This window comes from Natator depressus, chromosome 5 (assembly GCF_965152275.1).
Source record: "Natator depressus isolate rNatDep1 chromosome 5, rNatDep2.hap1, whole genome shotgun sequence".
Classification (NCBI taxonomy): domain Eukaryota; kingdom Metazoa; phylum Chordata; order Testudines; family Cheloniidae; genus Natator; species Natator depressus.
Genome location: NC_134238.1, coordinates 834,702 through 848,129, shown reverse-complemented (window position 1 = coordinate 848,129; position 13,428 = coordinate 834,702). Strand labels below are relative to the sequence as shown.

The 13,428-nt window shown below is 55.5% G+C and overlaps 1 protein-coding gene across 1 annotated transcript; it reads left to right on the top strand.

The window, feature by feature from the left end:
• The first annotated feature begins 11,090 nt into the window (after window positions 1-11,090).
• Window positions 11,091-13,119, top strand: MSMP (microseminoprotein, prostate associated). Its single transcript, XM_074953853.1, has 3 exons — window positions 11,091-11,262; window positions 12,152-12,260; window positions 12,930-13,119. The coding sequence occupies exons 1-3, from the start codon at window positions 11,151-11,153 to the stop codon at window positions 13,117-13,119; spliced, it is 411 nt and encodes a 136-aa protein (XP_074809954.1). The 5' UTR covers window positions 11,091-11,150.
• Window positions 13,120-13,428: the final 309 nt, after the last annotated feature.

Sequence of the window (13,428 nt, the reverse complement as noted above, 5' to 3'; positions counted from 1 at the left end):
CTGTACAGGGGGTCAGACTACATGATCACAATTGTCCCTTCTGGCCTTGATCTGTGACTCACATCCCTCTTATATGTTGTCTCTTTAAGATAAACAGCTCCTGTCTTTGCACCCTACCCCAACCTAGGGAGTCTCTTTAGCTTCTAATCTTTCTCGCTGCCCGTCTCTGACCCCTCTGTTTCTGTGGTGTCCTTTCTGAGACGGGGTGAGCAGAGCAGTATACCAGGTGGGTGTTCTAATGATTAAGAGTCATTCGGATATTTTCCATATAATTCTCCATCCCAGCCTGTCACGGAGTCCCTGGGCGATGCTCTGGAACTGCTCCCCATGAAGCCAGGCAGGACTCTGGGGCAGTCACCTTCCTGTGAGCAGCCTGTCTGCAGGACACACCCTTATCCCACACCCTAGATACTTAAGAACTGCCTAGGGGAAACTGAGGCACCCCCACAATACTCAGAGGAAACATCAAGAACAGTCCCACTCCGTCACATCTCTCCCCCCTTCGAGATCGAACTGAGCGGGGTCACTTTAGCCGGTGACTTGGGGAAGTTCGAAGCCACCAACGTTCCCATGGATGCCCCAGCATCTCTCCCATTCCTTGGTAGGAGTTACACCAGGCCCTTCCAGTTTCACGCCCTCCCTTAGGTCGGGGGTGATCAATAGCACTCGCAGGCCGCATGTGGGAAAGTTTATGCGACCCGTGCCCTTTGGCTGCCCCAAAATCGCAGGGGGTCAAACTGGGATTGGGTCTTCTCCCCAACAAGCTGGCCAAACACAGCCACTTGGTTAGAGGACTGTTTAACTTTCTTAACAGCTTTCACTCCATTTGAGACCTTCTCAAAGCTATCCACACTGGATCTTTCCACAACAGAAAATTTCTGGCCGTTAGGAACTGAAACTTTCTTGATTAAATCACTTTCACACCCTTCAGTTGCAGTAAACTGCTTGCAAAGACTCCATGAGGATTCCTTTCCCTAGGGCTTTTCTATGCAACAATTCACCCCTCACAGAAATTCTGCTCTTACCCTCTTCTCCTAGGGCTTGCTCCAGAGGAACACTTTCCTGAGCAACAACAGACTCTTTCTGGGTCTCCCTTACATCCAGAATTACCTCTGGCCCATAAGGCGGATTCCTACACAATTCCCTTTCAGGCAAACTTACAGACTTCCTAGATAAAAGGTCAGGAGCATTCTCCTTCCCTTTGCCATACACAAGTTCAGGAATCCTTTCCTTCTTGCTACAGGTTTCCACACCCTCAGTAGGTAACACAATCACATCACCTTCATGCTCTCCTTGTGCCCTGGCTAGAATCTCACTCTGATTAGACAGAGTTGCTGCACCCTTTCCCCCCCACACACTAGCAACAGGCAAAATACAAGTACAAGAATTGTCTGGTCGCTGGGATTTTACATAGACACTAACTGGATGCAACCTAGTTACAGGGCCATTCCCTTCCTGGGCTTTAGCTGAATCCAGAACCAGCTTTGAGACAACTGCACGGCCCTCAACCATCACAGGCTGAAAGGCCCCTTCTGTCTGCTCCACAGACAAAGAAGAGCCGGACACACTTTCTCCTTTCCCAGACACACAGCTTGGGATCTCATTCCCCTTGTCCCAGCACACAAGGCTGTTCACAGACAACTGCTTGGAGATCAGGGTAGCTCCCTCCATAGGCAAGTCAATACCCCTGACAGACACAGGCACGTTTCCTTCCCTGTCACAATTCTCCACCCAGCTAACAGGTAAGGTCGAGGGACACTCATCTTCCCCTCTCCTCGCCTTCCCACCCTGCTGCCTAGACAAAGCCATCAGCTCACAAGGCTGCCTAGGCTCATCCAAACTTTCCTTACCAAGCACCTTGCCACTCCCAACAGATCCCCTGCCCTGCCTGTGTCTCCCCCCACTCAGCTGGGGTCTCAGCTCCCACTGTGCTCAGCGCTGCCCTTGCTGTCCCAGTGGGGGCAGGCAGCGAGCTCGCTGCTTTCCTCACAGCATCAGAGCCAGCCTGAGCCCCCTCTCTGGTGTGCAAGGGGGGCGGGGAGCATCTCTCTGTCCCACCCAACCCCAGGGGCAGGTAGCCTGAGCCTAGCCGCTCCTCCCTGCTGCCAGCCAGGTCATCTGCATTTTCACTGACCATTTCCCTCTCCACCGATTGGTTCCCTGGATTCAAATTCAAACCCTTGGCAGTTACCGGAGCAGGGCCTGGATCCTGTCCCAAAGAGACACAGTCACCCCCCAACAGGGTCTCGCAGCCGATATCCCAGAGCACCCCAGAGACCAGCCAGCCCCACCCCTCCTGGGTCTGCACAGGGAACTGGGCCATAGGCAGGGCGAGGGGCTTCGTCTCTGGGACCCTCACCCAGCTCACACAGCCCCTCAGCTTCTGAGGCTGCACCACCCAGGGCCTGACAACAGTTCTCTGTCCCAGGATCTCGCCACCCCAGGAATGTCTCCCCATTGACCATCACCTTCCGCTCCCACTGGGGGTCCGAGGGGCCTGGCCCCAGGGAACTCCACATAGACATATAGGTTGGGGTCAAGAGTGCGAGCCTGTCCACCTCCCCACCCATCTGGCTGGCGGAGTCTATGGCCTTGGGACCCAGCAAGGGAGCTAGACACCGGGGCTTTTCCGCAGGGTCCCCCTGGTTCAAATCTGCAGCCTGCTCAAAGGCAGTGAGGTGGGCATCCACATCCCCCCCTCCTTAACCGGGGCAGCAATTGAGTCTCGAGGTTCCCTGCGGAACTGGCCCCCCGGGGTCTATCCCCACTCGCCCCTGGGAGGTCCCCTAGGCCTCTCCGCTCCCCCACCGCCAGTTCACACTACTGCTGCTTCTGCAGCTCTTTCTCGGGCTCTCGCTGTCTCTCACAGTCCTCTTGCTCTCTCGGACTCAGCTCCAATCCATCCATCTCCGATCCCCGATCGTGAAGACCCCCGTCTGGTCGGGGACAGGAGTCTTAGGCATGCCTGACTCCCACTCCAGCTGCTCCCAGATCCTGCTATAGCCCCATTTGGGGTCAGGAATCTGTCCCTTAGAGCGGTCATCCTCCTCCAGCTGCACGATGAACTGTGCTTTGGTGAACTTTCCAATGCGCAACGCTCTCTTTCTGCACAGGGTTACAATGTCCTTCTTAAGGAGATGGTGACAGGCCATCACTCCGCTCTTCCCCAGTTGTTGTGGACTCACAGGCCTGTGTGCTCTCAGCTCCCCACGGTTTCCAGGGAGAACCCCTCGTGTGCCAGCCCTTTTCTTTGCCAGGGTCGAGCTGCAGACTCCTCCGCCCCTGGGACCGCTCGCTGCAATCCCCCAGGGGACCCTGTTACTGCAAAAGTCCTTCTCTCTGGTCACACACTCCCAGGGTTAACTGCCCCCTGAAACCGTCTCTCTCTGAATCTTCAGCATGCCTGGTCCCCGTCAATCCCCCTTCGTTTTACCGCTCCCCAGTCACTTACTGCAGGAAGTGCCGTCCACGGGGTGCAGTACATCCCACCTCTGCCACCAGCTGTCATGGAGTCCCCGGGCGATGCTCTGGAACTGCTCCCCATGAAGCCAGTCAGGACTCTGGGGCAGTCTCCTTTCTGTGAGCAGCCTGTCTGCAGGACACACAGCTCACCCGGCTACCACCTTCCTGGGTCTGACCTCGGAGCATTCAGCATCCTCTGCCCCTCCCTGCGCTTCCCACGGCGAGTCCGCTCAGGCGGGGTCCTGGGGAAGCCAGAGGGTCCTGCCCCCCAACTTCGCAGTCAGACAGGACTCTCAGCCAGCCAGTAAAACAGAAGGTTTATTAGATGACAGGTCTTACACAGAGCTTACATGGTCTTACACAGAGCTTGTCGGTGCAGAGAACAGGACCCCTCAGCTGGGTCCATTTTGGGGGGCAGTGAGCCAGACAACCCCGTCTGCCCTTCACTCCATGTCCCAGCCAGCCCCCAACTGAAAACTCCCTCCAGCCCCTCCTCCTCTGGGCTTTCCCCTTTCCCGGGCCAGGAGGGCACCTGATTCCTTTGTTCTCCAACCCTTTAGCTCTCACCTTGTAGGGGGGAAGGGCCCAGGCCATCAGTTGCCAGGAAACAGGGTGTCGGCCATTCTCTGTGTCCAGACCCCTGCACACACCTGCCTTCTAGGGCTCTGCAGTGATCATACACCCTTACCCCACCACCTAGACACTTAAGAACTGCACAGGGGAAACTGAGGCACCCCCACAATACTCAGAGGAAACATCAAGAACAGTCCCACTCCGTCACACAGCCCATCTCCATTTGGTTTGTGTCTTTGGCCCAGGCCCCTGCTGCTCACAGAGCAGAGATTTCACTGAGGTGCCCAAAGTGATACCCTGGAATTTGTCCTGCGTCAAGAGTTAAACCAGCACCGTGAGAGCTGTAGGAGCAGGTCAAGTGACTCTCTTTATCGTACGTTTCTGAGCATTGACACATGGAATTCCCCGGCCACCCTGCTGCCCGTTCGCCTGCCTTGGTTAGGTCCCTCTGAAGTTCCTCATTGTCCTTTCTGCTTTTATTAACCAAAATAAGGTTGTCACCTGGGAATTCTGCCCCATCCCTGTGAGCCCATGTTCCAGGGCATTAATTTATTCCACCAGGCGAGGCCTGGCACAGAACCTGGGGATGCCTCACTGTCAGTCTTTCACGGTGTTCAAACCAGCGATTCACGCCTCGTCTTCGCGTTCTGACTTAGCCATGACAGCACTTTGCCTCTCACCCCAGCACTACTCAGCTTCCCCGTCGGTGCTTGGAAGCCCAAGGACCCTATACTGGCGGGTTCTCCTTTGTCCACTGTGCCCTGACATGCTCAGAGGAGTCCTGGGGGCTCCTGAGGCAGGATTTTCCTTTGCAGAACTTGGGCTAGTTTGTCCCATTCGTGTCACAACCATCTATTGCTTCGGCCAGTCTGCCAGGGGCCGATTAAAGCTCGTTGCTCTGAAATCCCCAGCCTCCTGGCTCGCCCCTTTCTCGAAGTCAGGGAGCCCAGAGGATGCTGGGGAGGTTCCTACCACAGCCCGGCTTCTCCTGGTAGTAAAGCCGAGGACCCGTCTGAGACTGAGGGGTCAGAAGCAGAGGGGCTGGACCAGACAGATCAGTTAACAAGCAGAGTCCCCGGGCCTGGGGGTTCTGAGGAGCCTGCGTGTGAAGCAGGTGAGCTGATGACAATATGCCGCTCTCTGAAACCAGCTCCTGTCCCAAAAGGCTGGACGGTGGGGAAAGCTGCACCTACACTTAAACAAGGCCGTTGGGGTACAAGCTGCTGGCTTTAGGGTAGCCAACTTTCTAATAGCAAGAAAACCAAACTCCCCTGCCCCACTCCTTCCCCAAGGTCCTGCCCCTGCCCTGCCCCTTCTCTCAGGCCACGCCCACCGCTCACTCCACCCCCCCTCCATCCGTCGCTCACTCTTCCCCACCCTCGCGCACTCACTCGTTTTCACCAGGCTGGGGCAGGGAGCTGGGGTGTGGGAGGGGGTCAGGGCTCTGGGGTGGGGCCAGAAATGAGGGGTTCAGGGTTCAGGAAGGAGCTCCGGGCTGCGGCAGAAGGGTTAAGAGTGTGGCAGGGGGCTCCGGGCTGGGCCAGGGGGTTGGGGTGCGGGAGGGGGTTGGGGCGTGGGCTCCAGGTGGCGCTTACCTCAGACGGCTCCCAGAAGCGGCCGGCATGTCCCTCCAGTTCCTCGGTGAAGGGGCAGCTGCAGGGCTCTGCATGCTGCCACTGGCCACAGGCGCTGTCCCGCAGCTCCCACTGGCTGCGGTTCCTGCATTTGATCACCGGGATGGAGGGCGGCAAACCGAGGCCCAGCACAACTCTCTCAGGCTTGCTGCTCGAGGTTCCTCAGGAGCCGCTCCCGTTGCTGATGCTGCAGGAGGACCTTGGGTGTGATCCTGCTGTGCCACCAGCTGGCAGGCAGCTGCATCCTGTCCCTTCATCCTATAAAAATCAAAAGGGAAGGTCACCAGTCAAGCCCCAGCCCAGGGTGGTAGAGCCATTATATAACGGAAACCACTTCAAACCGTGGGGTGCAGCAGCTCCCCAGCACCCAGAGTTCTAGCACCTCTGCCCCGTCTGCTACGAGGTGAATGGGATTTGCTGGGGAAGAGTCAACATGGCGTTTGTAAAGGGAAATCAGGCCTCCCCACTCTATTAGCATTCACTGAGCGGGGGATCAACAAGCTTGTGGGCAAGGGGGGCCAGTGGCAGAGTGTACTTGGACTTTCAGACAGCCTGTGACAAGGTCCCACGCCAAAGGCTCTTACGCAAAGGAAGCTGCCATGGGATAAGAGGGAAGATTCTCTCCTGGGTTGGTAACTGGTTAAAAGACACGGAACAAAGGGAAGGAATAAATGGTCAGTTTTCAGAATGCAGAGAGGTGTCCCCCAGGGAAACAGTGGTGTCCCCCAGGGATCTGTACTGGGCCCAGTCCTATTCAACATATTCATAAAGGATCTGGGAAAGGGGTAAACAGTGAGGTGGCAAAATTTGCTGATGATACAAAACTACTCAAGATAATGAAGTCCCAGGCAGACTGCGAAGAGCTACAAAAGGATCTCTCAAACCTGGGTGACTGGGCAACACAATGGCAGATGAAATTCAGTGTTGATAAATGTAAAGTAATGCACATCGGAAATCATAATCCCACCTATATGTACAAACACATGGGATCCAAATTAGCTGTTCCCACTCAAGGAAGATCTTGGAGTCATTGTGGATAGTTCTCTGAAAACATCCACTCAATGTGCAGCGACAGTCAAAACAGCGAACAGAATGTTTTGAACCATTAGGAAAGGGATAGATAATAAGACAATAATATCATAATGCCACTAGATAAATCCAATGTATGCCCACACCTGGAATACTGCGTGCAGATGTGGTCACCCCATCTCAAAAATCTATTGGAACTGGAAAAGGTGCAGAGAAGAGCAACAAAATGATGAGGGGTGGGGAACGGCTTCCATATGAGGAGAGATTAAAAAGACCGGGACTTTTCAGCGTGGAAAAGGGACGACTAAGGGGGGATATGATCGAGGTCTATAAAATCATGACTGGGGTGGAGAAAGTGAACAGGGAAGCGTTATTTACTCCTTCTCATAACACAAGAACTGGGGTCACCAAATGAATTTAACAGGCAGCAGGTTTAAAACAAACAGAAGGAAGTATTTCTTCACACAACGCAGAGTCAACTTCTGGAACTCATTGCCAGAGAATTTTGTGAAGGCCAAAACTATAAATGGATTAAAAAAAAACCAATTAGCTAAGTCTGTTGAGGATAGCTCCATCAATGGCTATTAGTCAAGATGGTCATGGATGCAACACCTAAGCCTCTGACTGCCAGAAGCTGGGAGTGGATGACAGGGGATGGATCACATGATGATTGCCCCTGTTCTGTTCATCTGGCAGTGACCACTATCAGCAGACAGGACAATGGGCTAGATGGACCATTGGTCTGACCCAGTATGGCTGTTCTTATGTTTCACATCTGCCATTACTTTGTGTAGCTGCTTTCATTTTCTCTTCTGCTGCCTCAGTTTCCCCTCAGTTCCCAGGGCTGATTGCCAGCCTGCATTCTCCCATGGGCAGGGCTTCCAGCCCAGCAAGGCCTGACACCCCACTGACCTTTCACTGTGTGCCTCGCTCTGCTCTGGGGCAGCCACAGGAGCAAATCTCCCTCCTGCAGCACCTCTCCGACGAGTCTCTCTGCCCGTTATGGAGATCACCTGACTCCTTCCCAGCTGGGTCTGAGAACTGAACATTGCTGGCTGGCTCCAGCCCCCCTAGCCTTTAAGGGGGCAGGCAACCCTGTTACAAAGGGTGACCCAAGGAATTACAGACTAGTAAGCCTTGCCTCTGAACTGGGTAAACTGGTCAAAATGCTCATTAAAATAGATTAACAAAACAACTGGAAGACCATGACATGATAGGGTCCGAGCAGCATGGATTTGGCAAAGGAAAATACTTTGTCACTAATCTCTTAGATTTCTGTGTCAATAAAGTACTGGATCCAGGAGAAAAGGTTGACTTTCAAAAGGCCTTTGACTAAGGTCCCCACAAGAGGACACTAAACAAGCCTTCAAAATACACTGTCAACCCAAGCCAGGGAAGTGGGTGTCATCGCAGACAGCGCAATGAAAACCGCTACAAAAGCCAGCACGTCGTCAGGAGGCATAAGGAAAGGGATGAAGAATAATAAGAAAAACATGACCTTGCAATGATGAGTCAATGGTGTAGCCCCATCTGAGCACAACGTGCAGCCAGCCCACCTCCCACAGGACAGCACAGAGCTAGCGGGGTTCAGAGATGGACAAGGAAAATGCTCAAGGGCTTGGAAAAACTCTCCTGTAAAGAGAAATGGAAAAGAGTGGGACTGTTACCTTAGAGACAAGATGAATAGGAGGATCCATGATAAAAGAATATAAGACAATGATCGCTCCAGAGAGCTTCCTTTGTTGTGTGCAGTGCTATTGTAGCCATGTGGGTCCCAGGCGATCAGAGAGACACAGTGGGGTGCTAATACCTTGTATTGGGCCAGCGGCTGTTGGTGAGAGAGACACACTTAGGAGCTACACAGATCTGAGGAAGAGCTCGGGGTGAGCTCAAATGCTTGTCTCTCTCCCCAACGGAAGTTGGTCCAATATAAGATATCCCCTCCCACACCTTGTCTGCTCTAGAGAAGGGAGGGCAAGAGAATAGAAGCTGCGGGTCTCATAACACAAGAACAAGGAGACATTCAATGAAACTGAAAGGAGGCAAATTCAAAACTGACAAAAGGAAATACTTTTTCACATAATGCACGGTTAAACTGTGGAACTCACTGGTACAGGAAACCACTGAGACCAAAACCAGCACAATTCTAAGAGACTGGATATTTTATGTGGATGAGAAGAATATCCAGAATAATAATTGTTATTTCTAACAAGAATTCCATACGGAACATTAAACCTCGTACTTCAGGGTTTAAAACAACCCCTAACTATTGGGAATTAGGATAAGCCCTAGTGCAGGGACAAATATCCCACATCTCCTACTGAGGGGTTCTTGCACCTCCCTTTGCAGCAGCTGGCAAAGGCCACTGGGAGAGAGAGAGGACCTTGAGTCCGATCCAGTCTGGCTACTACCCTCTAGCCCTCTGGCACAGTAGCTGATTCTAAGGAGCAGTTGCAAACTTGTGTTAGCAGATCAACCACTTCATGTGTAATTTCCTGCAGAACTCAGGGCTGTGCCATCTGGGCTGGGGGACTTGTTGCTCTTTGATTTATCAATTTCTTCCGGTATCCCCACTTCCGACACCTCGGTCTCTGGAAACACCGCATCCTTCTTACCAGAAAGGAGAAGGTCCAGAACAGGAATCTTCCCAACAGACACGAAAAGAAATCGTGTCGCCTCTCAGCAATATCCTTATTTTCCATGGTTGCTCTCTGTATGCCCTGCTGATCTGGCAGATCAGCTGGTTCGCTCACAGGCTTCCTGCTTCTCATCTGCTCCAAGAATCTCTTGTTCTTATGTCTCTGGTTCTTTTTTCTACTAATTCACCTTAACCTCCCAATTCCTTCCTGCTTGTTTCCTGCTGTACACCTGGCTCCTGCCCCCTGGCCTCTCTCGGGCTGTTTCCAGGCTCTGAGCGGTTACTGCTTGGCGCCAGTAACCCGGGACCTGCCATTAACCAGGCGGCTCACACGTCCACGCCGTAGCGCATCTCGCACATTTATTACCGCAACCTCCATGCGGAGTTTGAGGGTTTTCATTTCCTCATCTGATAAATCCCCCCATTTGATGGAGATTCCCCGTCTGAAGTTCAGGGTCCCGGTCAGTCGCTGGTGCCTTTCCTCCCCCAAGGACACTGAAGTTAACTGCACTGCGGCTCCTGTCACTTGGCAGAACCCGCCTCTGGCCTGGCCACAGCGTGTCTCACCAGCGGGGGAGTGACAGGAGGGGACTGAACACTCCCTTCCACTGCGCACTGCAGGGGCAGAGCAGACAGCCACACCCCCACACCTGCGGCCCCTTTGAGACAACCAGTGCGGGGATGGGCACCCACAAAACCAGGAGTGCAAATGTGCTCCGCTGCTCAAAGGGTGCCAGAGGGGTGAACTCCCTGACACGTGCGTGTGGACCCGCAGGGGCAGGCAAGCTCTCTGCTCTGCAGCAGCTCTGAGGCACTCTGCTCATCAGGGAGACGAGGGCATCCTGGCAGGGAGGCTGTGGCCATGGTTGGTGATGGGAGAAGGCTCAGATAAGCTCTGAACTCCGACTCATGGGGGCTCATCCCTGATGGAACTCCAGAGAAATCCATTGGGTTTGCACCAGGTATTAATTCAGCCCATTGTCTCTGTGGATGGCCGAAGTCATGGTGTGACTGTACTCATGGCCCCGGTTGTTGTTGGTAGCTGTAGTCACATTGGGTCTTGTGGGGGTTGTCGGTGTGTTGTCTGGTGACGGCTGTGTGTTTGCTTTGTTGCTTGGTAGTTTTGGTCCCCGGCTTTCTGCAGGGAATGGTAGCCAGGTTTGTGTGCAACTTCATCTTTTGACTGGGCGTGAGTTTCCTTGCTTTTGCACACGATGGACGCTTGACTGTCTTGGTTAATATCAGGAGACAAAGCCCAAGGTGCCAGTTAGTGCTTTGCAGGAGCTGAAGGTTCTGGTCACCACAGAGACAAAACACCCCCTGAAATCTCACTGGTGGAGGTTTTCCGGGATGAGAGACAGCTCAACAGAACCGGGGAAGCTTCCACAAAGGCCTCTTTCCCTTGACCCCCGTCACTGCCAGCCCTGGTGGTTTGTCTCTGAGTGACCCTGCACATGGAGACCCAGAGAGGGTCCCTGCTCCATGACCTCTCTGCCAATCCTTGCACCCGCCAGGATTTCCAACTGGAGCCGGTTCTGGAGGGCATGAATCAGCTTTTCACAGCTTGTTAAAAATCTTGATCCTACCTCTTGTTTTCATGCCTTTCACATCAGGAAATGAGTTTTACAACTTTTCCAGTGGGGCACAGCTGGTGGCCAGGGTCATAAAGCTGAACTTTATAAATGTCTCCTGGTGGGACAGAGAGGAGACGTTAAGACAGGAGAGGGAGAGAGAAGGAGCAAAGCACAGAGACGGAGAGAGAGGAGCAGGGGAACTTCATCAGGATTAAGAAGGGTCCAAGCACAACTGCCGCCATGGCCAGGAAGGGGCAGAAGCTTGCCTGTGCCTGGGGCAGGATCTGCCTGCTGGTCTCTTTCCTCCTCCAGCTCCAGGGATCCCAGGCGAAATGTTATTTCCAGGCGCAAGGTAAGGCAGCCGCGGAGATTACAGCTGGGATGTGCAGGTGCTGGGAGAGGCCTTCAGCTTTTCCTTGGGGTTCTCAGGGCAGTGGGAGCTCCGGGCTCCTGGGCTGCAAAGCAATAAACAAATTGGGCTGAGCCTTGGGAGTGTGATTACGGGCCAGTGATGAGTGAAAAGCATAGCTCCCCTGGGCTCTGGCTAAGAGCCGGCCTGCTGGGCCACGGCCTAGCTGCTGCCAAGAGCCAGGCCGTGGGCAAGGCACGCGGCCGAGGTAGCGAAGGGAAAGCGGAGGTCACAGTCCCTGCAGGCGAGCAGGAGTGCTGGGGCCGTGCCGACGGGCACAGCCGCTGGTGGGCAGGAGTGACGCGTGTCTGCATCAGGCCCAGGCCTCACTGCGTCTCACAGCACAGGAGGAAGTGGCACAGAGACTTGCCAAGAACGCAAGCAGGTGGAAACGTGTCTGCTCTCTGGCCCCGGCCACAGCTGCCGGGGCTTCTCGGCCTGGTGCCGGAGCCCAGGCATGAGTGTGGGGCGGGAGTTACTGGTTATCTTCAGCGGCACAGGGCTGGTGGAGTGGCCCTGGGATCGCTCCCCCAGCCCCTTTCTCACATCGGGGGCAGGTGGGGGGGCGTGGGGTCACGCTCCCAGCTCCTTTCCCATATTGCGGAGCAGGCTGGGGGACCTGGGGTCGCTCCCCCACCCCCTTTCTCACATCAGGGGCAGGCAATGGGGCCCTGGGGTCATGCTCCCAGCCCTTCCTTTCTCATGGCAGAGAGAAGGCAGCAGGCCTGGGGGTCTCCAGCCTGTTCTCACACTGCAGAGCAGCTGGGGGGCCCTGGGTCATGCTCTGGGTGGGCAGGGTCATGTGCGCTCATTGGGGCCGGCTTCCTTGCAGCTGCCTGTCACTATGAGGGGAAGCAGTTCACCCTGGGTGAGTCCTGGCTCAGCACCACCTGCCTGCTCTGCACCTGCCTCCATCCCGTCGGCGTGGGCTGCTGCGAGATGTAAGTGGGGACGTGCCGGGGAGGGTGGCTGCTGTGGTTACGTCAGGGATCAGCCCCTGGCGGCGGGGGCCGTGCATGCGGAGCAAGCGCCAGCCTGCGCATGCGACAAGCAAACAGGCCACACTGCGGTGCAAGCCGGAGCGTCGGCACCCTGCACCCCGCCTGCGCAAGGGGCTGCAGCGCCGTGTTGGGACCTGTGTGGGGCTGGGGCCTACAGGGAATGGAAATGGCATCTCCCTTGTGCTGCCGTAGCTGCACCCCAAAGCAGACAGCTGCACCCCACCTGCGCTGGGAGGCAGAGTCAGAGGAGGCCGGGGGAGGTAAGACCGGGGCATCGTGGGGCTGAATGTGCTCAGGGCTGGGGCAGTTCATGGAGGGGGCTGGGGAGGGGTCCGGGAGAAGTATCACTGGCACAGGAGATCCGGAGAGAGGCTGTCCTGTGGGGTAGCCGGGAGGCGCAGGAGCTGGGCTAGGCCGTGGCCAGGCCTGGGGGAGGGAAGCGTTTCCCGTTTACCTTACAGGTGAGTCAGTGGAATGCCCTAAGGAGCCACTTGGCCCGGCCTGTGATCCCTCCCGATGCCCCGTAGGGTCTGGGCTTTCCAGGCAGCTTCCCCGCTTCCTGCAGGATGGCTGCAGACAAAGCACCCCTCTCCCTTCTCTCCTGTCCAGCACCCAGCACCCCATCGATTTTCCAGACTGGTGCATGGCCCACTACGACTCGCAGACCTGCCAGATTTCGGTGGTGCAGAAAGCCAACCCCCGCCTGCCTTGCGTGAACAGCCTGGAGCACGAGTGGGGCTCGGCCGGCACCCCGGAGCCAACGATCAGCAAGGTGCTAGAGACGCGGCTGAGCCGGTAGAGGCGGGGACATGCCGCCTCCACCCGGCCCAGCGTGAACCGCCACGTCTCTTGCATGCTCCGTCCCTGCCCCACGTCCCGTGAGACGCCGCTGCAGCCGCCTGCCAGGGAAACCACTCGCCGCCCACTCCTGGAATCACTAAGTGAATATTTACAACCTAGCACTGCCTTGCCTTCAGCTTCCTGAACCAAACCAGGGCTCCCCCCCGCGCCCCAGTGCATGCTCCACACACACGAAGGGAGGTCCCGGCAGAGACGGGGCGGGGGGGGCGCGCTGGGGGCACTGGACGAGCCCCTTGCTCCCTTTTTC

Coding starts and splice junctions, on each gene's coding strand:
- MSMP (XM_074953853.1), top strand. CDS start 11,151: ATGGCCAGGAAGGGGCAGAAGCTTGCCTGTGCCTGGGGCAGGATCTGC. Junction 11,263..12,151: donor ATGTTATTTCCAGGCGCAAG/GTAAGGCAGCCG, acceptor GCTTCCTTGCAG/CTGCCTGTCACTATGAGGGG. Junction 12,261..12,929: donor GGCGTGGGCTGCTGCGAGAT/GTAAGTGGGGAC, acceptor TCTCCTGTCCAG/CACCCAGCACCCCATCGATT.